At 37.8% G+C, this 23,264-nt stretch overlaps 5 protein-coding genes across 9 annotated transcripts; 2 read left to right on the forward strand and 3 right to left on the reverse strand.

Moving 5' to 3' along the window:
* Positions 1 to 482: 482 nt before the first annotated feature.
* LOC122362908 (protein phosphatase 1 regulatory subunit 3E) lies at positions 483 to 5,045 on the reverse strand. The gene has a single exon (XM_043264665.1). The coding sequence runs from the start codon at positions 5,034 to 5,036 to the stop codon at positions 4,116 to 4,118; it is 921 nt and encodes a 306-aa protein (XP_043120600.1). The 5' UTR covers positions 5,037 to 5,045; the 3' UTR covers positions 483 to 4,115.
* A 26-nt stretch (positions 5,046 to 5,071) lies between these two features.
* Positions 5,072 to 7,692, forward strand: si:ch73-103b9.2 (uncharacterized protein LOC100150067 homolog). 2 transcript variants are annotated; one of them, XM_043264663.1, is made up of 3 exons: positions 5,072 to 5,204; positions 6,159 to 6,374; positions 6,647 to 7,692. In XM_043264663.1, exons 2-3 carry the CDS (start codon positions 6,192 to 6,194, stop codon positions 7,544 to 7,546), a joined length of 1,083 nt encoding a protein of 360 aa, XP_043120598.1. In that variant the 5' UTR covers positions 5,072 to 5,204; positions 6,159 to 6,191; the 3' UTR covers positions 7,547 to 7,692. The 2 variants fall into 2 exon arrangements, with proteins under 2 accessions (XP_043120598.1, XP_043120597.1); XM_043264662.1 differs by lacking the exon at positions 5,072 to 5,204 and adding an exon at positions 5,837 to 6,015.
* Positions 7,693 to 8,039: 347 nt separating this feature from the next.
* Positions 8,040 to 13,562, reverse strand: atmin (ATM interactor). The gene is given in 6 exon segments (XM_043264661.1): positions 8,040 to 10,486; positions 10,489 to 11,552; positions 11,758 to 11,957; positions 12,127 to 12,144; positions 12,146 to 12,253; positions 13,316 to 13,562. Coding segments are annotated over 6 exon segments (2,271 nt in total). The 5' UTR covers positions 13,532 to 13,562; the 3' UTR covers positions 8,040 to 9,821.
* A 1,547-nt stretch (positions 13,563 to 15,109) lies between these two features.
* On the reverse strand, positions 15,110 to 18,437 carry LOC122362907 (centromere protein N-like). Its single transcript, XM_043264664.1, has 10 exons — positions 18,158 to 18,437; positions 17,694 to 17,739; positions 17,505 to 17,564; positions 17,280 to 17,353; positions 16,985 to 17,158; positions 16,708 to 16,809; positions 16,363 to 16,417; positions 15,909 to 16,018; positions 15,695 to 15,818; positions 15,110 to 15,586 (listed from the first exon to the last, which is right to left on the reverse strand). The coding sequence occupies exons 1-10, from the start codon at positions 18,326 to 18,328 to the stop codon at positions 15,447 to 15,449; spliced, it is 1,056 nt and encodes a 351-aa protein (XP_043120599.1). The 5' UTR covers positions 18,329 to 18,437; the 3' UTR covers positions 15,110 to 15,446.
* An 801-nt stretch (positions 18,438 to 19,238) lies between these two features.
* Positions 19,239 to 22,094, forward strand: LOC122362910 (COX assembly mitochondrial protein 2 homolog). 4 transcript variants are annotated; one of them, XM_043264666.1, is made up of 5 exons: positions 19,239 to 19,562; positions 20,047 to 20,099; positions 21,058 to 21,128; positions 21,489 to 21,560; positions 21,971 to 22,094. In XM_043264666.1, exons 2-5 carry the CDS (start codon positions 20,069 to 20,071, stop codon positions 22,055 to 22,057), a joined length of 261 nt encoding a protein of 86 aa, XP_043120601.1. In that variant the 5' UTR covers positions 19,239 to 19,562; positions 20,047 to 20,068; the 3' UTR covers positions 22,058 to 22,094. The 4 variants fall into 4 exon arrangements, with proteins under 4 accessions (XP_043120601.1, XP_043120603.1, XP_043120602.1 ...); XM_043264668.1 differs by lacking the exon at positions 20,047 to 20,099 and having other exon boundaries at positions 19,240 to 19,562; positions 21,003 to 21,128; XM_043264667.1 differs by lacking the exon at positions 20,047 to 20,099 and having other exon boundaries at positions 19,242 to 19,562; positions 21,000 to 21,128.
* The last annotated feature ends 1,170 nt before the right edge of the window (positions 22,095 to 23,264 follow it).

The raw sequence follows: 23,264 nt of genomic DNA on the forward strand, positions 1-23,264 counted from the left end.
AATGCATATCTGATGTAACGCATTACATAGAGTAATGTGTAACTTTATTCTGTTGTATACACAGAAAAATAAGTGTTTTTAATCATGTTGTTTGAGAACAATGATACATGGACTTTCGATTAAGAAGGCACTGTTCATTGAAATGGCATGAATATTTACTTGTTGAGATGATTTAAACACGTTTGTCCATTGTGTGGTTTTTAGAGAAATTGTCTTGCAGTGGTTGTACCCTTATTTTAAATTATGTATCGCTTTGCGTTGTGTTTTACTGCTACAAGATGGCTGCATCTCTGTATACAAGACGGTTCTGAAGATCCAGAATGCAAAGAACTTAAGGACAACAACAGCATGAACATTTTTTGTTCCATTTCTTTCCACTTTTTGAAAATTCGAAGGCAGAGCCCCATTAGTCAAAGTGACTGGTCACGTGGGTTGTGCAAGTGCCTTTCAATAAAGTAATAAGTAGGAGTTTATGGAACTCCAAATGACTTCACTTCAGCATTTTGTACTAGAACAGCTTTTTATTAGCAAACACAGAGAATTGAAGTATGTGGATTTCCATCTTCAACGCTCTACACAGTGGGAACGGTGAGGTATTATTACAGAGTGACTTTTGATACCTCCAAATGCATTTAATTCTTGTTTTAACTAAATGACGCTACATTAGGCCTTCGCCATATGAATAAAGATGCAGGATGTTTGTACATGCAAGACGTACGGTATTACCATTTCGAAGAAAAACAATTATCGACGCACCGATACATTTGCGAAAGAGAAACGGTAAAGACGGGTATTGCATAGGTTAAAACAAACACAGAACACACAGAATGTAATATGCAAAACAACGGTACACATTTACTATACATAACAGTACATATAGAGTTTTTTTCCCACAAAGATCAAACTATTTTAATAATTACAACAAAACCTAAAATAGCGAGCCTTTTCCTTCAGCTCGATTTCAAACTTTCCTAAACCCTTAGTTTAAAAGAAAAAGTGACTATAGAAGAAACTCGGTGACAAATAAACATTAGAGGTATAGCTTGTGGATGTTAATGAAAAGTCATTCAGAAAGTATTCATTCTTTTTTTTTTATGTTGCAGCCTTATGCAAAAACGCTTTCGCTATCTTTTTTTGCGTCTATGTTCCATGCCCCAAACCAAAAAAATAATTAAAAAAACACATTTGCAAATTAATTTAAAAGCATACAAAGTATTTTACGACTTTTCCCACTGGATTCTCAGGACCATCGTCCATTTTAGCATAAGGATGTAACATGAGAAAATGTGACGGCAAAATATAGAATTATAAATATATAACTTACTATTAAATAATCTTTTTGAGTGCTGTACAACCTTACGGAGGGTAGATGCTCTGTTCATACTTTGTGAAAGGTCCGGATTTACAATCATTTGTCATTCAGCAATAAACTACTCAAAGTGCAGCTATAGACCAAACAAGTCTGAAATAAAAGTGCTTAACGATTTTAAAATGTTTAAAGGGCACTAATTGAGAAAGCTTCTAGTGACGTGACTTTCTATGTTCAATCACCAGCTGTAGCTGTCGCTAGGGGGAAGAAATGCGGTGACAATTCAACAGAGAGGCTCAGAAAGTCATTTAATCTTCTCCGCGACATGATAGGCCGGCTTCAGTGGCAGTAACTTGCTATAGACCTTATGTAGCCCCACCCCTTTTTCAACACTGTGCTCATTGTCCGCTGTCCTCTACCGTATTTTCCACCCCAGATCCCACAGGTTTACAAACCGGCCAAGCGTTTCAATTGGCCGATCTTTCCAGCGGACATTTGTTACGACATCCGCTTCAAACACGACAACTTTCGACAACCTTTCGAAGACACCACGTAGAAATAATTCTTTCAGTGTGCTTCTGTCAATGAAATCAACCCGAGACGCCCGATCTTTAAACCTAAGGTACCTTGACACGCTTCAAAGACCCGCAGCCACGTTAAGTCATTAAAAATAACGTTATAAAACAAACACAAATTGTCAAGATTTATTAGCTTACGCAATGCGAGGTATATTAAACACTTTCTATTGTTAAGGTTTTATTATGAAATCTGTTCACTTCAGTATGACAGCTTGTTTTATTAAGGTCTGGGCATTTTAAATGTTAATCATCCCTGAAAATCTGAAAATACTTATTTGGTTGTAAATTACGATAAAAAAAATAATATGCAATCTGATGGAGTTGTTGGAAAAGTGAGAGATTTTTGACAATAGATATGTTTTTGGTCTTAGGTTAGTACAAGATTATATAGAAACGGCCAGCTATCATTACAAAATAACCTCCTATTTGACCAGGATCCCGAGAAGGGAATTCTTTTGTGACAATACCTGACTGGCTGTATATGATTTGTACTTTTTAAACAGTTATCGAATACATAAATCAGCGTGTATTAAATATATTTAGCGATAAAAGTATTTACGACGTCTAAAGCAAGAAACCACAGTGATATACAGTAGACTTAAACTAGAATGTAGCAGCCGTGTAGGAAAAAAAAAGCATCAGACATGACATGTATTACCCACAGAAACGTAATGAACTTTGAGTTATATGGCAATTATTAAATGAGAAAACTATTTTTTCACAGTTTTTTTCACAACAAATTATACAGAGCCACTTTAGTGTCATGCTTTCATGCAAATTGCTGTCATTTCATAATAACTTTTTTTTTTTTTTTTTTTATAAAAATGTTGGGTTGGGGGGGGTCATACAGTGCATGCATATTCTATAGTCTGATCATATATATATATTTTTTTACAACTACATTTTACCAATTCCAAATCACATCGATCGTAATCATTACTCTTAAATTACGTTTCTTATTTTTATTTATATAGTATATATAGCGTACATGTTTTTATTGCTGATGGGGGAAGGTGTGACGCTAAAAAAATACAAAAAATTATGAAATGGTAATGTGAAAAATGCAACACTATAAAAATTACGCACGATCATGAAAAAAAAAAAAAAAAAATGAGATAAACTACACACCTTCCTTTCAACAATTACATGTCACCTGTAAACCGTTACAGACTTGATAGTAAGTATTAAGAGGGATGTGATTTGGATATTATCAAAATGTAGTTTTTTTAAGGGCCTTAAATACGAAAGCGTTTGCGACTGACTCTACAATCATACTGTGAAAATGAGCGAGAAAATCTTAGGCACGACTTGATTTTTATCAATCAGCTGTTGACTAGATTGTGAAAAAATAAGTGTTTCTAGCTGGAATGGCTGCCTTTTGCCACGAGCTGACAATTAAACCAAGGACATGCATTAAAGGGATAGTCCTCCCCAAAATAAAGTGACCCCTTTTGCTAATTTGTTGTTAATGCGCAACATATATGTTAAAAAAGTCATTTGAGAGGACTAAGCCGACATCTATAATTTTCAATACTGTAAACAGATTTTTGAAAAGTCAACAGTCTGCATGTTTTATGAGAAATTGTATGCGATATTAAACACTTCAGCGGCTCTGTAAATTCACTTTCGCTGTCTTTGTAAGAGCAAGTAACATTTTACGCGCTTCCAATATGCTCTTCTAAATGTTTTATTTATTATAGGCCTATCAAAAATCTTCCTCAGAGGTAGCCTGAACCCTTAATAGCTGCGGTTTGATGTGAAACAAGCACTGTGACAGGCTCACCGCGGATTATGTAATTATTACACGATATCCTTTTGTAGCGCAACGCATTTAAGATAAACGTAAAACGGCGCCGCTCGTTTTAATGAATGCAGCAGGGGTCTGGTCTCCATGACCTTCCGTGCACTGCAGCTAAACAACCGGCGTATTACAACGATGGAAACACGGCTAATGGTACGTGTTGGTAATTTCCTATTCGCTATCATTATTGAAGCAATGACAAAAGCACAGACAACGGTGTTACATTTACGAACATGTGGTACGCTACATACGTTTTTCACGGAAGGTCAGTAGTTCCTTCGGAGTGGCTACGGTGCTGAAGAGGTGACCAACCCTACTATGGCGAAGAATCGGGCTCATGATTATTACTGAGCAATTTGGTCGACGGAAGTCACCAAACGAATATTCACGAGCAAGCGTCGCCACGGCTGAAAGGCTGAGGCGCGCACTAAATGAAATGGATCCAGCCGTTTTCCCATTCCCTCGGAGGAGAAATTTTAAACCTGTGCCTTCTTACTCTGTAATTATTTCCATTGTTGTTGTCCCAAAATTCACCTCCAACGACGCAGTACCTGACCGCAAACTGAAGCGTTCCTCCAAACTCCAAAAAGGTCGGGGTGATGATTTTGAAGCTAAACTTGTCGGTGCGCCCGTCGCTGGAATGGGGGACGTAAGACGCCGGAATATCCGTAAACGTCGTCCAGCTGTTTAAGGTGTACCTCAGATAGACTTTTTTCTCGAAAGCCAAATTGATGACCCGCACGACCCCCGAGAGGCTGAACTCGTCCGCCTGAACGGACTCCAGTAAAACCTTCTCTGAGGAAACTCTGTCGAGGAAGTCCGGCAGGGATCCTGGATTCGTGAAGAGCAGCTCCATGAACACGGACTGGCTTGACGTGTTGGACTTGTCGAAATTGTTCAAGTGGAGCGCTCTGGCTTTTTTGAATTTGTCAATAATGCGGTCTGGCACCTCTGGCATATCCGCGTCATCGAAGTGTTTGACAGAAATCAGGTCCAGGCCCAGGGAGTCCGCGAAACGAACCTTTTTCTGACTGCTCGGGCTCCGGCTCCGTGCGATTTCTAATTTGGCTCTTTCGGCCGGTGTGGGGAGAGACTTGCACCTGCGGCGCTGGCTCGGGCTATGAGGGGGCTTCAGGAACGATTCCCTTCCCCTCGGCTTTTCATTCACTACGTTTATTTCTAACGATTCACGGTCCCCGTTCTTGCCATCCTCTCCCTCCATATCTTCTCCGTCCTCCAGCTTTTGCTCCGACGCTGTCAAGCTTCCGAACAGCCCTGCGATACAACTGTAGTTTCTGGGGATGCAGTTCTTGGGAGGCAGCATTACCACAGCAGCCCCGGTTTCCATAAAAGAGTCTGCGAAATCCTTTTAAAACGTTTCAGGTCGAGGTCTGATGTTAATTGTCCTTCCGCATTGTAGGCTGCGGGGAGCTATGGTTGATGGTAGTGCGGATATCTGAAGCAGTCTTTGCTGAGATGCTGCTGCCTTCTGAATCCTACTATGGCGAAGCTTTAGGTAATGAATATCTATTAGGCCAAGCCGACGTTTGCCAACCTCTCTCAATCGCGAGGTCAAGAAACATAGTTAATATTCATAAGGCGAAGCTTATTCGTCAGCTGACAAGCACTCTTTGCCAAAGTCTTTCTTTCAGCCAATCAACTTGAACCTGAACGGCGTGTGTAGTAATTAATATTAATAAGCACGTCCCTGCCAGTTTAGACACGCCCCCTTAGCCACGACCACTCCGTGCGCTGGATCACGTCTCACAGCTGATAAAACACCGCAATAACAATTCAGAGTAAACTTTATAAAAGAAGAAGAAGTAAAAAAACATGATTTATTGTGATGATCTATTATAAATAATGTGCATGCGCCGGTATTCATTTTACAAAGCAACAAGCTAGACAGAAGGGTTCACGCGACTGGGTTTATTGCTAAATGGCATACAAAATGAAGCATGCGATAAGTAGGATTCCGTCGTGAATGCCTTAAATTAAAATACCATAAAATAATAAATTACTCAAGTTACCACACATGTGCTAATCTAGATTAATCTTCTAGATTTATCAATATATTGTTTTATTAACAATATGTAGCCTACTTGTACTTAAAACAAGTGTACAAAATCACCCATATCGTTAATGCCTCCATCACGGATGGTCTTTTTCCACTACGTCATCCTCTTCAGGTTATCATGACAACGGAACTCTAAACATCCGTTCGCGGTTTGCACATTTTACTTAACAGGAATGGAATAGACCACCGATGTTTAGCTCTATACTTATTTTTTATTGCCCAGCAGCATGTCAGTATTGTCAAAACTAACGTAAGTGTCTAGGCTACCTATTGCATGTTTGTTGTTTATATGACGCATTTACGCGTAGCCTACATGTTTCGTGCAGTCTTTCAACTGCTGATGCGATCTGACAACTTAACATCTAACTTGCAAAACCCACAATATTGTTACAGAAATCCCTTTTGCTCTCACTGAAGCAGTCCAGAATGAACAGCACCGAAGTCCGTGCTTTAGACCGTATTGATGCCGAGAAACAGCACAGCACGGAAAGTAACGCGGAGTCCTCGGGCAGACAGTATGTCAACGTGTTGCTGGATCTCAGCGAAGAGGATTGTTGCAGGGAGCACAACATACATGTACTTCAGAACCGCACTGGCTGGGAAGATGCTGTGAGTCCAATTAATACAACCGAACTGGCAAGAACTGTACTTTATCATGCTTCTGATATATAAAACGCACATATTCTGACAACGCTTTCCTCTGAACTAACTGATGTTGCTGTCATTTATGTTTATTAGTCGTTGTCCCTCTTTGTATCACTATTTTGTCATTAGTTGCTGCTAAACCACATTAGTTTGGGAATTCTATAAATTTACCAGTATTATTATTATATTATCCACTGATATGTAATATGGAATTATTATATATATTTTTTTAACAGGTCGAAGGTTGGGGGAGATTTCCTCCTTTCGGTGTATTTCTTCAAACGCAAAGGAAGGGGAAAAAAATCAAGCGAGACATCATAGACTCTCACTGTCTCCTCTGCGCGGACCTTCATTTTTCTAATCTGCCAATCTGCTGCTCTGCTGGAAACTCGGTGAAAACCTTTAGAAAGACTGACCCGACTCTTCTAGATCTTGCTGAGGAGACGGACAGTTTCTCTTCAGATGAACTGTACTCTCTCAGTTTATCTCTGCGAAACATATCAGAACCATTGATCGACAAAATGCTGTCTGAAGATGAACAGCGTGCACAGAAATTACCATCAGTCTGTCATCATCAAACAGAACCGTGTCAAATCCCGAGGGAAAATACAGTTGCTCTTAGCATCAGAAGCTTTGGCGTGTTGCCGCCTGTCAAAGAGTCCAGAAACTACAGTCTTTTGAAAAGAGTTGAGCCAACGGGTTGCCACCCGTCAGAAATCACCAAGGCCATGGCGCCTGATGCCACTGGATCCGTCACTGCTGGTGAAAGACTGAAGAACGATGGTGACTCAGGAAATGTCTTCAAGACCCTCACAGATTTTATTCCAGAAGATAATGGCTACAGGTTAAAGGGATCTCCCTGTACAAAGCGTTGGCTGTCCCAGGACAGCAATCACCTGCCATCTATTTTTAACTTAACTTTTCAAAATAAGTATGGTTTACCCTCTAGCACCGTGTCAAATACATTACCCCAGGCTTTCTACGCCCTGGGAAGAAACCTCAGGCAGGAAGACTTGACAAGGCCTTCTGCCAAGAACAATGTCAGTTATAGATTGCATTCGAGCCACAAAGCAAGAGATCTGAAAAGACCGGAAACTCACCGACTAATGCTGATTGGAACAAGATTTCACACGTGAATATTACTGATCTTTAAACTCTCTGTACATTGTTGCAGCATACTGGTTGGAGACAGTGACTAGAGACCAAGAACATCTTCACACTTCAGTTTACTTGGAAATGTGTGCTACATGAAGATGACTATGCAACATAAAGAGAAAGAGAAGTCTGTTGTTTTCTCAGAGAATGATTACTATGCATGTTAAGTGTTCAGACTGGATAAACACTGTCCAACATTCACTAAACATAACCTGATTAACACCTTACTTCAGACTAGCTGATCCATTATGAATATATGACTAAATAATAGTGCCAATTGCACATGCTTTAACTACTAACATTATAAAAAGATAGTCAAAAAAAACTAGGGAATTCTCTTCAAAGCTGTGTCCAGCTAAATGTACCAAAATAATAGGATTTAGTAAACAGCAATTTGCAGAAACATATTTGCTCAGGATATCTGCTCAATAAAAGAGAATAGAAAACTGAAATAAAACACATCACTGCATTACGCTTGATTCAATTAATTATTTTCCGCAGTTTATTTTCCAGTCTCATGTGCATCAGCATAGCCTCTAAACAACAGAACATAGCTAGAGCATACACATGACCAGCCTCTAAAGAACAAAAATAATCGTATTTTTATAATTATTATTACACCTCATATTAAATTATGTCCTATGCTAAATTAAATAAGACATGGTGAAAAACAAAAAAGCAACACAAGAGTTATTCTTGGCACAAAAATATGCATGCACTCTTTACAAAGAAACACTTGGGACTCCTTCAAGTTTTCTATAGCAATAGTTTTCACTATGACATCATCATTGCCTACACGAAATTGACATGTATTTATTTCAAGATCTAAATAGCATTTCGGTTAACATAGCGGCTGAATACTAGAGTTCCTAGTGTTTGCCATGAAAATACTAAAGCTCTTTTTACGCGGTTACAATGTTGAGAAGCAGCCGATGTGACGTCATAAAAGGAACAGACACTGCGTCACTTACATTCTACTTATTGAAAACCCACTATATACATAAAGTACAGTAGTACAAATAAATTGGACATTTCAGAAATAATTCATAATACACACATACATATATACACACACACACACACACAAAACAAAATAAAGCTATAGTTGCCTTCCATATTTAGTGTACTAAGGCAAATGAGTAGTGAGTTTTAACGCAGAGAGGAAACATTCATAATAACCATCACAATAATCATACACGCAAAAATACTGCAGTAAAGAAAAAAAAAACACAAAGGATCAATTCCAAACATCCTCCATTAAGCAGCACTGGGATTTCATTATCTCAAATATCCAAAAGCATACGAACACTTAAATTAAGGCATCAACAAAAGGTTTATACAGTGTGTGTAAACAGTTACTTAAAATCATAAGGAGGGATGAACGTATACCATCAAAACTGATTCTTGCTTTCCAAGAAATATTAAAGGTTTCGTTTTACAGTAAACATTTGCGATTTGCGTAATCGAATCTATTCACAGTACAGAATGCAAATCACAGTAAACAAGAACAAATCCTCAGCTCTGCTTCTAAAGGAAATGTAATGTCTTAAACATGCATAAGACGCAAATTCAACTGATTTAGTATGTTACTATTATAACAGTCAACAGGACATATTTGCATGAATTTTGTCATGAATCAAGACCTAAATATACTCACAGTGGCTTTTAGATGGGTCTAGAGCATTGCACTGTTAAATGTAACAATTTTTCATAGCACAAAGTAAACAAGCAGCCCAAGTTTAAAAAAACAAAACAAAAAACAAGCAGCCCAAGTTTAAAATAAAAAAAAAACATAGCATGTACAAAGACAATAAGACTCAAGACATCTAAACAATATCAGACTAGAAAGTAAACCTAAAATACATTTTATTTGTGGAATGAAGGTTCATAATTTCTGTCCGATCTGTGAGTAACATCAGTACAAACTTACTACGCATTGCCACAAGCCTGACCTACTACAACAAATAAAATACTTTAAGGACTTCCGATATATGTGGATCATTAATAGTGAGGTGATAAAGTGCTGCAAAGGTATACTTACACATCCTTAGACTTGGGCAGATAGAAGTGCCTTACTGTGGACCTTACCTGTGTCTAAATGGAAATTCTTCGATTAGACACAACGTTAGTATCTGACAGACTGAGCTCTAGATGGTTGTGAGGAACTGTTTCGAAGTTCTGCCATCCTTGCTGAGGGAGATACTAGGATTGACCATTATGTGACCTAAATTGACCAAATTGCCTTTGATGGAGCCTTCAGCTTGTGGCTTTCTCGTTGTGTTGAAATAGCGAGATGAGCTCCTCACACGTTTGGGTTTCCACCGAGCTAAAGTGAGACTCCATGTTCCAGGCCAAGTCTGCTGAAAGGAAGTCATCCACTGCAGTTTGGGTCTCGTTGCTAGTGTGGAAGAGGTGGCCAAGGCTCTGAAAGGAACTGGAGATGGTCTGGGTTTCAGCAGTGCTAAGCCTCACCTGCCCATCATGGGAGCAAGGCAGAGAAAGTGGAGCGGGCCTGACGTCGGTCTGCGTTTCTGTGTCTGAGGACTCTGTGCTCATGCTGAAACTAGACTGTCTGAGGATACTGCCAAGGGGCATGTGCCCACCCGTGTCAAGTAAGAAGTTAAGGTCCGTCTGGGTCTGCGTGTCAAACATCTCAAGCTCCAGATCACTTGGTTGCACCCTTGTTCCAACATCACTGTTGTGCCCATTACCAAGGTTGTCGAAGAGCAGGAAGTCAGTCTGTGTCTCAATGTCTAGAAGTTCCAAAGTTGTCTCTGTGTTCAGACTGTTTAATCCACTTTCTTCTGTCTGAGTTTGAATGTGTGTGGCATTAAGGAACTCTTCAAAGTCAAAGTCGATACCAGTGTGATGTGGTTCGTGCGTAGCAACTAAACCCGAAGTGCAGCTTGAAGCTGCCCGGTCATGCTGTCAGAAAGAATATTCTCAAGGTCACGGAAAAGTATCATGGTCTGAGTCTGGTTGTCTGCTACTGTGTTTTGGTGCAAAATGTCAGTCTGAGCCCCAAAACACATGGACGCAGCAGTCTTGTCCTCAAAAAGCCCAGCTTCAGTGCTGGTCAGAGGATCTTCTAAGCCACTGGTTCTGAAATGTGCATCATCCTCTGCTGTCTGAGTGGAGACACTGAGAGTATCGGTATTGAAAAACATTGCTTGGTCCATTTGGCTTTCATCCACTGGGGCTGCAGAACAGCTCGTTTGCGTTTCTCGGGTCACATTAAAGGAAGAAAAACTGAAAACATCTGTCTGTGCTCCAATGGAAAATGTGGCTTTGATTCGCGAGGGTAGTGTCTGGGTCTGCACATTAACAGGCAGCTGAATCTGAGCGCTTACGCTGATGTCTGTCTGAGAGCAAGAGGACACAGAGGCCTCACAGCAGGGGGAAACAGTCAGCGGTCCAGCATCCATCCCTTTGCTGAGGTATGATATGTCGGTTTGAATGTTTGTTGAAGTGCTTTTGTTTCTGGATCCAAGATCCACTGGATCTCCCAAAGCGGCTTGACTTTCGAGATTGACCTGTACTCCTGTGCTAATTGTTTCTGGGCCTGATGTATGTACGGGAAAGGCCTCTTTAAATGTCTTATTGTTCAGATCAGGCATCACAGTGCCGACTGACGGTGACAAAATATGCACAGTGCTTACGGATCCTTGTGCATCCACAGACAAGACCAAGGACCTCAAGGCACTACTTTCCGCGGAGGGTAGGAGAACAGGCAGGTGGGTGAACTGCATAATAGGAACGTTGACTAGGGCCACTTTGGGCTTCGGGAGGAGGAGTTTTTGGGTGTGTTTGGCGTTGTTAGTGTTGTGCTGTGCTATGTCTGAAGCTCCAGAGACGAGTATGGTAGGGGCTGCTCCTTCGCTGAGCTTTTTCTTACAGTCTGGAATTTCATTTATTAGTTCATCAGGCATAAAATTTGTTGTACTGCTTGACAATTTTTCCATTTTCCTCTTCTTCACTGGTGGATACCTACAACAAACACTGCATTTTATCAAGACATAAAGTATGATTAACAAATAGGTTGGCATTGAAAGTGAGCTAAATATTATCCTAGGTCAGACGTGCTATTTATTTGAAAGAAGATATTAGTATTAGGTAAAATATATACCATGCTCTTTTTCTCATGTCTTCCTATTGCAAAAACCTTTTAAAACTAGCCAGATGAAATGAGTACCTGTGCTCTTTGGGAACCTCATGGCCTGTTCTGTAGATATGAGACAGTAGTGCTGCTCTACTGGCATAGGGACAACCGCATGTACAGCTGTAAGTCCTCCCACAATCCTCAACATGTCTTCGCAGGTCCCACTCGGTGCTGTAACCATTACTGCACTTCACACACTTGTGCTTCTTTTCTGCATGCATCTTCATAAAGTGCTGCACCATTAGTAAGATTAGAAAAAACGTTAGTCAGCTGTTTTCCCTAATAGACATAAATTATACATAGAGTACTAGAAAATACATATAAAAAAACAATTGGTGTCAGATTACCAAATGAACACTCACAGAAAAAAAACAACTCCAGACAAATAGCAATGGAAAGTACCTGTTTGACAAGTTTAAAACTGAGAAAAGGGTCTGTTTGGTCCTCTTGGGCAGCCTTCTATTGGGCAGCAGTAGAGCTTTTGTGAATCTTTAATGTCCTTCCTAATTGTTGGGTTGACTAGTCCCTCCTGAAATGAAAAAAAAAAGCTATATTGATTTTTGTGCAAGTAGCAAGAAAACATTTTTATTTGAATACAGAATGAGATGCGGCACTAGCTGTGAGAATCACAACTCAAGTAGCAGACTGAAAACTGAGAGGGACTGCAAGCAATGCAGAATCTTGTTCCCTACTACCTGAAACCAAGGTTACATACTAATCCGAGACATACCCTTTCAATGGGAAAAACACTATGGGAATAGAAGATACACGCTTTAAAGCATGGACAAACGAACAGAGAAATAACCACAGGCAGATAAATAGTGTTCCTCAGGAAGTTGTGATGACATGAGCAGAACATTTTGAGGCATGAACTATTCCTTTAATAGTTTTCAATCTGAAGAGTCAGATCAGACTTTTTTTTTTTTAATCAATGGTTTGCAACAACAACAGCTACACAGCAAATAGACAGCCACCAGATGGAACAATCAGAAAATAAAATGTGTCAAAAAAAAGCATGCGATAAGCTAGACTTCCAACCCAGAGTTTAAAGACCATGTTGACAATAGATCTTCCTTCTCGGTGCAACAAAGACCTCAGAAATCTGAATCCGTGTCTGGCAAACAGCCCTGGCTCGTTCTGTGTTGCAAACTGGGTTATGTCACTCAGGCTGTCAGCTCTTATTCAATCCGTTGCCAATTCCAGATACGAGCTGGCAAAAAAAAAGCTGATAAGGAGATGTTTAACATCTTTGAAAAGCTCTAACGGTGAGGTTTTATTTATAATATAGCACGCGAAGACAAGCACAATAATTGTATAAATATCTGGGGTTCAATTAGCACTTACCTAATTTAAAGTAGAACTCGTTTAAAGTCGTTTGTTATTCTAATTATATTGCGAATCTGGTGCATGTCAAATAGCTACGTGTTTAGAGCAGGAGAATCAGAATCAGTGAAATATTATGAAGACATACATAACGGACTGAAAAAGAGTCGAGATAGAAATGAAAGAAGACTCACCCTGTAAAATGAAGCAGAACTGAGGTGAAAACGTTACAGAACAAACGTAGCATGGTTCTAATGTAGTGTTGTACCTTGATTCTGTGGGACTTGACTAGATGCATGTTAAGTGCTGGAGTGTTGGGCAGAATCTTCCCACATCCTTCCACCGTACAGAGAATGTTGGTCCGCACTTCTTTGGTGAGCTCTGTTATGGAGGGTTTAATAATCTCCCTGTCTTGTAAAGGCGGCTTCTCGCTGCATTTTTGCATTTTGTGACGGCTGTTACTGTTGACTGTTGATGCAGCCATGATTCAACACGCCACAACGCAGACATTTACTTCCGGGACACGTCGCATGGCAACCGACTCACTACGGATAATCCGCACGTTCCACTTCCGGAAAACGAATCGAAAGCAAGCACACGCCCACACGCGACGCCAACGTTTCACCGTGTGTACTGTATGTGTATTATTGGATAGCGTTACGTTAAATCGAGCGTTTCAAATGGCTAGTTGTCAGGCGCGTGGAGTATGTCAGAAATAGTACGGAACACCCGTTTACTTTGAGGGGTCTGGCACGCGTCCAGTGCAGACAGGCACGAAATATACAGACCCAGCTATGGAGTTTTTGCCTCTGTTGTGGACATTACATCTTAGTGGATTTCTCTGAGATCTTAGAGAAAGCCTGGATGTCCTGTACACTCAGGTCTTTACAAAGATAACGCATGTTTGGAGGTTTCGCAAGGACCACGCCTTCTCCTGTGTCTTTAAAGATGGCTAAAATGAATACAGTGAAAAATGTATTACATCTTTATGGAAATATGATTATATGTTGTAGTTATCGTTAAAATAGTAATTAAAAGAAATCTAATTGTTTGTCATAAAGAAATATCGCAGAAAAGTGTTAAAAGGTGTGTCGAGCTTCCTGTTATGAAACGGGACTAAAAGCATGTCTGTTAGGAAAATAAATGATATCAATATTTTCGTGGAAATTATAGATGTTATAAAAATCTAGCCAATTTGACTTATTTTTAATTATGCAATTTAAATACAGTGTGTATATACAGTTGTGTTTAATGGGAAAATAAGTTTAGGAAATTTGTACATACATATTGCATAAAACAAAACAGTATATCAAAAATAATATTTTATAACAAAATTGAGAATTAGCCTTAAGCAAAGTTTGACATAATACGTCCTAAAAACATTGTCCTAGTGTTGTCAAAGGACATGAAATAAAATATAATTATTATAATCACAATGCTTTTATCAGGGTTTTTGATTAACAGAAAGAGTTATATAGAAATATATGGTGAATAAAAATTTACATTTGAAATGCATTAAGTGGAAATCATTATTAACTCTATAAATGTTAACCTAATGCACGTTTATGAAAGGAATTAAATACAGCACACTTACTACATTTTTTTAAATGGTTTTAAAAAATTGTTGTGAATGGGATGAAACGGTATGTGAATTTTAAAAAGGATAGGCCAACCAAAACCCCAATAAAATTAGTAAACTTTATTGATAATCTAGATTCAGATTATTGAGGATGCATTTGAGATTAGCAATATAAAATATATTAGATTTACAGAACATGCATTAATGAATTAATGGAATAAGGTGTCATGGTAATAAGGAACTGATAGAGAGCAGGTGACACCAAACAGGTAAAAATGAAGATTTCTTACTTTTTAAGTAGCATTTCTAGTCCACCATAAAATACAGTAGTTCTCTCCATGAACTGGTGCTGGCTCACAAAAGCCCCCCTAAAATCCTGTTGATGTACAGGTTTAGTGCATTTCCACACATTCTTTTATAGAAAAAAGCCAATCTTTAGACGATGTATTTAAGTGTGGTAAATAGCAAGCGTGAATCAAATTCGAGTTTCCATTGTCAACATTTATTATTGAACACCGTCGTGCAATGTTGTTGACTGGTTACATGATGCAAGAAAATGTAAAAAAAAAAAACATTTTTTCCTACCAAAATCTTTATTTAAACCATGCAAAAATGATAAAAATGATACATGTATTATCAAGGTTAATTGTAAAAACATTTCAGTCTCTCCTTGCTGGATCAGTGATAATGACAGCCGTCTCAGACAGCTCAGTCCTCTTATGACAATACTAGACTATAAGCGCGACTATGTTATTTCGGTTTGCAAGATGCAAAATATATATCCTCATGTATGCTCATCCCCGGCTGAACCGATCTTTCTCTACAATGTCTGTTGTGACGGGGCTGTCTGTGCCGATGCCTGGCTGGAAACACCAGGGCCTTTATCCGTGATCACAAAATAATTCCTTCCTCTCTGAGTGATGGCTGACAGCAGCGGAGTGACTGGACCTTCGGCTATACCTGCCAGAAGAAAAAAAGAAACTGCACTGAAGCAAAAAAACAAAAGGTTGGCAGGTATAGACAATTTTGACTTTTTTCCCCAATTGCAAAGTTTCTGTCACCTCTCACCTGAAGCGACACAGTGGCGCAGAGAATCGAGCAAACCGCTGCTTGAGAACCTGACCACCCCTCTGAAGAACTCCTCTCTGTCGCCGAGGCTGTGGTCGCCAGTTCCTCTGTACCTCGTCTCAAGCTTGTTAGTCGCGGTTAGTTAAAATGAAATGGGTGTCATTTTAAATAACAAATAAACTATATTCATTCTTAAGGTGGCTTGCACGCTCACTCTGTACACTGCCGTTTCCAGTTTTGGAGAAGGGCCAAGTCCGAATGCCTCGCAGGACATCTGGCGTCGCATCTCTTCATGGTCACCATGTTCCTTTCCAATGCAGGGATCTGTAAAAAAAAGACAAGGAAAGATCAACAAAACTGCATAGATTCAATTAAGTTATAAAATCGCATGATGCTAAGAGTATAACACAAACGTTCCTTCACTGCTTTCTCAACAGCAATGCATAGCACGGTGAAGATTTAAATAAGAATGCCTGCTAACTCAACCCCAAAGAACGCAGGAAAACTCCATTCAGTAATGAAAGTGCATCTAGTGTGCCTTTAAAAAAAGTTTTTATCCCACTTTTCATAAACATGTACTCATTCTGTCCAAACTCAACAAAATTAGTAATACTAGACTTATATTGATACACCTTAAAGATAATGGAAAAATAAAAACGTGTACATACGGGATGAAACGGTGTTTCTGTCCTGTAGGATCCTTGAGTGTGCATTTGGAAAAACCTGTCAGTAAAAAAAAAAATTAATTATTACATGAAAAATACACAATATAAGAATATAAAATATGTTAAGTATTTGTTTCGTAAAAATTGCAATCATTTATTTTAGCTGTTGCTAAAGAAACTGCAGCATGCGTGCTTTGCGATGCATTCTATATTGTAAAAATATTCTTGAATTTTTTTTTTTGTTTGTTCAAGCGCATTACCACAAATAGCAATAGAGTGTTCTAAAAATATTTAGAAAATCAGATTTATATTTATAAAGTTACGCACACATTTGGTTTCGATAGTTACCTGCTGATACCGTCTCAGAAGTAAGTCCCTCATTGCGGTGAGACTCTTGGTGCTCAGGTGGCCATCCTTTATAGAGCCATGTTTAGTGGCTATTACTAAAGCCTGTGGATGCGAGTGAATGAAACAAACAAAAAATGAGATATCGCTTTTTTTTTTTTTTTGTGCGAGGCCAAAGCATCGAGTTGCCTTGATATCTGGTTACTTATACTAAAATTAAAGCGAAGTTGAAAAAACAGACAAACGTATCGCACCGAAATATACACATCAAATGTGTCACCTGACAAAGATATATCTTGTGTTTGGCCGTAAGGTTGGATATAAAAACGTAGGAAGTGTGCAGGTGGTGCACGACGTAAGTAGGTTTAAGGTGGTTGGGTTTGTTGAAGTTGTCTCCCCATGCGATCCGTATCCATATAGCCTCATCCTCGTGTTTCTTCAATTTAATGGAAATCTTAAGAGCAAAATCAAAACATTTGCATTAATACACTGCTAAGTGACGTTACGCGGGATTCTTAAACTCAAAGTTTAGTTGGATTTGAAAGCATAAATGGCAAAAGACGTCGCGTTATTACATGCCGAATGACCCCATGCAAGTGTGCTTTGAACTGCTCTTTAAACTGCGTCAGCTCTACGCAGACGGCATCATCTGTGGAGGAGAAGAAAAGGGACTGCTTTAGACAAGGATTCATTTCTTTAAAGAAGTCAGAAGAACTATACACTTTTACCATGCGTCTAGATATTCTGATTTTACGTTCCTTCAAATCTATTTAATGATGACATGCATAAATAACACTTACCCTGTGCCTCTGCAAGCTGGCATGCATGCCATGTGCCCCGATCGGGGTTTTCTATATGATCTAATGAGAGGGGGAAAAAAAGTCAAGCTCAATGGGTTCATTCAGAGATATATATATATATATATATATATATATATATATATATATATATATATATATATATATATATATATATGAGATTTCACTTACAGATCATTTCCAGATTAGTGATGTGCTTCATGTTAAGTCTGTTCTCCTACAATAGGGAGAGGAAGATAGATTTTAATAAAACTAAGTCTCCAACCAAATAATAAATACATAAATAACTCTAAAGTGGCGTGTTGCTTCATAAACGTTTTTCACATCATATAATTCTTGTCAGGTTTCAAAACACCGCTGTGCAAATAATAAATAAGTCTGCTGGATGACAATTTACTAGTACTGTATCCTGGATAATAATCCTATTTCTGTTAAAACTAACGTTAAAGCTTTTATGAACCATGTATGAATAGTTTGGATTATGCACATACACGTTCATTCAGTAAGGACTTTTAGATGAAAAAAGGCGGTAATTAAAAGCAGCATTTAGTGATTTGCGGTAGTACGCCTTTTATGTATTTTACTTTACAAATAACGTTAACTGTGGAAAAAAAGATTTATTGGTTGTAGCTCACCTCACAGAAACTGATGACATGCTCCACTATCACCCACTTGGGTCGTGTGTAATCCAGGGCGCGCAGCTGGTCCGCTGATAAACAGTTCCATTTCTTTAAAAGATCTTCTATATTTTTGTTCGGTATTCTCCTGATTATCCGATTTAAAACAGACGTGGTTTGCGCGTCCATAGTGGACGAAAAGGTTCTAGGTTAAAAAATGAACAGAAACGGTGAACATATCTTTAGCGTTTTATACATTCAAAACAAACCGCCAGAAATCAAACAGATTTGAACCGGAAGTTCCTGTTTAAAGCGGGCTGGCAATGACATAAAAGTCCTGCTACGTCTGTTCATATGCAACAGAATTATTATTTTGCATTTAAGTTATCACGAATCGAAAGCGAATATATCTTAATTGAGAATTTTGATTAAACAATTTAGTCTGTTCACATTTAGTGCTCTGATCGGAAAGAACAGCGGCGAAGCTTATTTCATCTAATTTGAGCGTTCAAACTTTATTTACAAGATCATAATGCAACATTAAATACACAAATGCATTGTGTTTCTCTCCATTATGAATCCCTGATTTTATTAACATTACAAAAATGTTTTTTAATAATGGTAATATGCTGTATATTTACATCACACGATGATTGTTTTTCGGAAAAAACAAAATAAATTAATTTTTGATTGCTATTATTGATGCAAAACAAAAATCTTTTATTTTCTATTAATTTGACAGGACTACAATGCTGATGACTTTACACACACAAACACACACTTTTTTTTTAAATTTATGTGAATTTATTTTAAAATGTATTTATGTTAACGTTTTATTTGTTTTTCTATTTAGATTTATTTTTTGTTAATACTATTACTTAGGTATTTACTCTTTTGTATTCTGGTTGTATATGTATTTTATTGCTTTCACTGTATTCCCTGTGAATGTTATGTTTAATAATAATAATAATAATAATAATAATAATAATAATAATAATAATAATAATAATAATAATAATAATAATGCTAGTATTTAAAAAGTAGAACGCTATACTCAACGGTGCAGTAGTTGGCGATAGTGTGCTAAAAGAACGATTCGCGAATAAAAAAAAGAAGAAGAAGAAGTGAGTGGACGGGAACACGATATATAGACAGGCACCATATATGAGACGTAATAATTAACGTTAGATAGTGCGGCTTTAAAACGGGTTATCGCAATACCTGTCAATTCTGTCAGACTGTCAGCTACAAACGAGGAGCTGAGCGAAATACTTTTATGATCAGCCGTAAACACGTCAATGTCACTCTAAACACGTGAACTGTGCTGCCCTTCACGAGCAACAGACCGCTGGATTGAGTTCATTGATTCGCAGAGCTGTCGATTCAGTCTCTGTTTTCAGATGAAACGTCTGTAAGAGCTTTGGTGAGCTGCATTTTTCTGTTATAACTTCAGTGTGTAACGCTAATCGACTGCTAATGCTAACGTAGTAGTCGCGGCAACTGTAAAAAAATAAACTAGCATACGCAAAAAATACAAGACCGTTAACACCACCGAAATTAATTTGATTAGTTATCATGTATTTAAAAGAAAATGTCCACACTTCTCCCCAGTCGCATTAGTACTAACACAGTTCTCTCAGTACATCACAATATATGGAACAAATGCTTTTGGAAAAAAAACAAATATATATTTTTAAGGTGTTCCGATTCATTTCCATGTTATGCTGTAATGCTTTACGCTTTAAAATATGGACAATCACAACAGACCGTTTTTTGTTGTCTTTTTTTTTCATAATAAGAATAAGAATAAAAAAAGTCATGTTAACCAGCTGTTATTATTAATATAATTAATTTTAAATGAAATGTGAGTCTATTGAATGGATTAATAATGTTTTCTTCTGTTGCAGGTAAGTGTCCCAGGTTTTAGAGATGAGTGATGGAATGGGATGGGGAGGCTGTAGTATCCTTAATGTCACATCAAGTTTCCTCATTTGTTTTCTGCAGTGATAAACTAATGTCACAGGTCTGATAGACAACCAATTTTTGCTTTTTTTTTAAAATTTGCATCTTCAGATAACCGAACAAGAAGTATGCGAGTTTCGTTAATAAATAAATTTAGTCTTCAAGAGTTAATTTAAATTAATGGAATAGTGCACCTAAAAATAAAAAAGTGCTGTTATCATATGCTCTCATTTTATGTTGTTTCTAACCATTAAGACGTCAGAACACGCATAATGATATTTTTAATTTTCTTCAGTTATTTATGTCTATCCATTTATAAGTCCCTGCAACCAAAACCAACTTAACCAATTAAATAAAAAAAAAAAAAGTGAATAATTAATGTGAACTAAGCTGACTTTATATTTGGAACATATTTAATTTAGGCATTTATTTTTAATAAAACATTGATCTGCACGCATAAAGCATTTTTTTTATTTATTTATTTTTGAAGACGCTGACTTTCAATGGATGGACAAAAACAGTAAATATTAAAAATCTTTTAATTTGCATTCCAAAAAAAGAATTGAAGTCTTATGGATTTTCAATGATACGAGAGCGAGTAAACGATTACAAATTTTGGCCAACTTTTCTCTTTTATAATTTTATAATTTCTCCTTTATATAAGCTTTATAATACTGTGAAAAAAAAGTACATTAGATTAGATTAGAGTCATAAACATCTTAAAAATATATATTTTTATCTAATATATTTGTCAATTAAAACACTGTAAATCCATTGAAAAACTAATACAACTTGTGACAAAATTAGAGAATAACTTGACCTGAAATGTAAAGTATTGTGAAAAGACTTTTTTCCCCCCTTCCTCTTCTTCATGTTGGCCTTACTTAATAATCCCCAGCAGGGCAGGTGTTGTCACAGCTTGCAAGTCACACAGCCTTAACTCAGGATGCACCCTGATTTGTCGCCCCATCTCCATACTGACGAGTGCAATGAACTCATAACACTTCTCAAACAGTGCCACAAGGAGGTATGGAAACATACTCATGCAAACACACTTTTCATAGTGAACCTTTCACCTCTTTAACTGTACAATCCACAAACAATTCAAAATTGCCCTTTCCCAAACAATAAAGTCATCATTTACCTTGTATGTTTAGCTTCATGTAATTTCATATCTTTATGATTTTGTTCTGTGGGCCAAAAAAGCCAGATTTTGTGCTTGGGTAACTCTTTGTGTTCTTTGAAAAAAGATATAGATATGCATATATACAATTTGCATCGGGCGCAACGTGCTACTTTGTGAATTGGACGTTTCATTCTGACTGTACAATTGTCTTTTGATAATCTGCTTTGAATGCAAGTAATGATTGTCTGGGTCTGTCTGTAGCATAATGTCCTCAAGTTCTTTGGCGCGTGTAATGATGTGGACCGTGCAATGCGGAAGTGTCTTAAGAAAGAGGTGAGTATATGAGGCTTTGGACATTGTAACTTCCTGCACTTAGTATACTTCATACAGGCATCCTGCAATAAATCCAAAAGCAAGATGTAAACAAACCAAAACAACAACAACTACAAATAGGTAGCGTTCAAATAAAGTGTGATACTGCCATCTACTGGTTATTCGACGGTATTTTCATTTTTTGTAAATGTAATTTTCATGGTATTTCTGTAACATTGTGAGATTGCTTCTTTGAGTAATACTTGCAAATAGTGCACGTCTTGGTTTATCATATATATAATATCGGAGACTAGGCCAAAGCATCTTCGTGTAAATACACTTTTTTTTTTTTTTTAAATCAGTCTCCGAGTAAACCTCTGACTTGCCTGGCTGCATTCGGCTAAATTATTTTCCTCTTTTTGTCCTCGCAGTATCAGGCGAAGAGGGAGCGCAGCAAGGCTCACGCTGAAGAAATGAGACGGCGTTTAAAAGAACAACCGACACCAAACCACCCATAGAATCAAACCTCGTCCACCCCTCGGAGAACAAAGCTACTACAGGCGTGGACTTGTTTCTGGTGTCGGGGTCTTGTGGACGCTTTAAACCTGGAATGCTTTTCTGTGAGGATGAATTAATGATGACCCTTACGGTAAATAAGGTGGTAGAGTGCGTTTAAGACGAAAGCGTAACTTTATTTAATGATGTTTAATTGCAGGCCGTGAGCTTTATCCCCAATTAAAAAGTTTAAAGTGAACGTTGTCGTTAGCGCAGTTATTGGCAGCTGACTACGCTGAGCTTTTTTCATTTATTAATTATTAATACACTAAAGAGCCTATGTACAGTTAGTTGAATTTATGATATTGTTAATTGTTTGCTAATCAATGTCAATAAGAAACAAATCTATTACTGTATTTTAGCTTTAGCTTTAAATCTCATCCTCTCCCCCATAGTTAATAAGGTCTTAGTACATGATATAACCACAGAAGAGTCAAGTTTTCAATAGGACAAATATTGAAACTCTTTAGTAATTTTTGCTAAAAAGTCAATATCATTCATTGCTCGGTACGTGTCACGTGTCCTTCTGGATGTCTCCTTTCAAATTACTTATACTTAAGGGAATAGTTCACCCAAAAATGACAATTCTGTCATCGTTTACATCATTCGGAGTAGTTCCAAATTTGTATGCTCTTTTTATTGTTCTGCCAAACGGAAGGGGGAAAAAAAATACTATGGAAGTCAGTGGAGACCCAAAGCAGCCTGGTTACAAACTTTCTTCAAAATATATTCCTTTGTGTTGAGCAGAACCAAAAAAAAACAATACAGGTTTAGAACTGCTCGAGGGTGAGTAAAATATGTCGCTTTAAGGGTACTACTGCTGCAACAAGCAAGTTATCCAAAAAGGTAAAATTTGAAACCCTTATTTGTTGCTTTCTCTGGGCTGCCAGCTCTGTCTGTATCCAGTAGTACCTGCCTTTCATACCTCAGGTGTGCTCTCTGACTGTTTAGGTGTTCTTTTTTTTCTCTCTTTAGGGTCAAACAACAGAGTAGTTTTGTTCTATTCCAAAAATCTAGGTAGTTTTCTGTGCATTACTCATTTGGTTGGGTCAGATTATGTGGGTACGTCCTTAGGCTGATTATTATTATTATTTTTTATTCTGATTTTGTGAAGCCTCAGGACCAGCTGAATGAGGGGCTTTTTCATCATTAATTTAATAGTTTTTAAGA

The sequence above is a fragment of the Puntigrus tetrazona genome, chromosome 18 (assembly GCF_018831695.1).
Source record: "Puntigrus tetrazona isolate hp1 chromosome 18, ASM1883169v1, whole genome shotgun sequence".
NCBI lineage: Eukaryota > Metazoa > Chordata > Actinopteri > Cypriniformes > Cyprinidae > Puntigrus > Puntigrus tetrazona.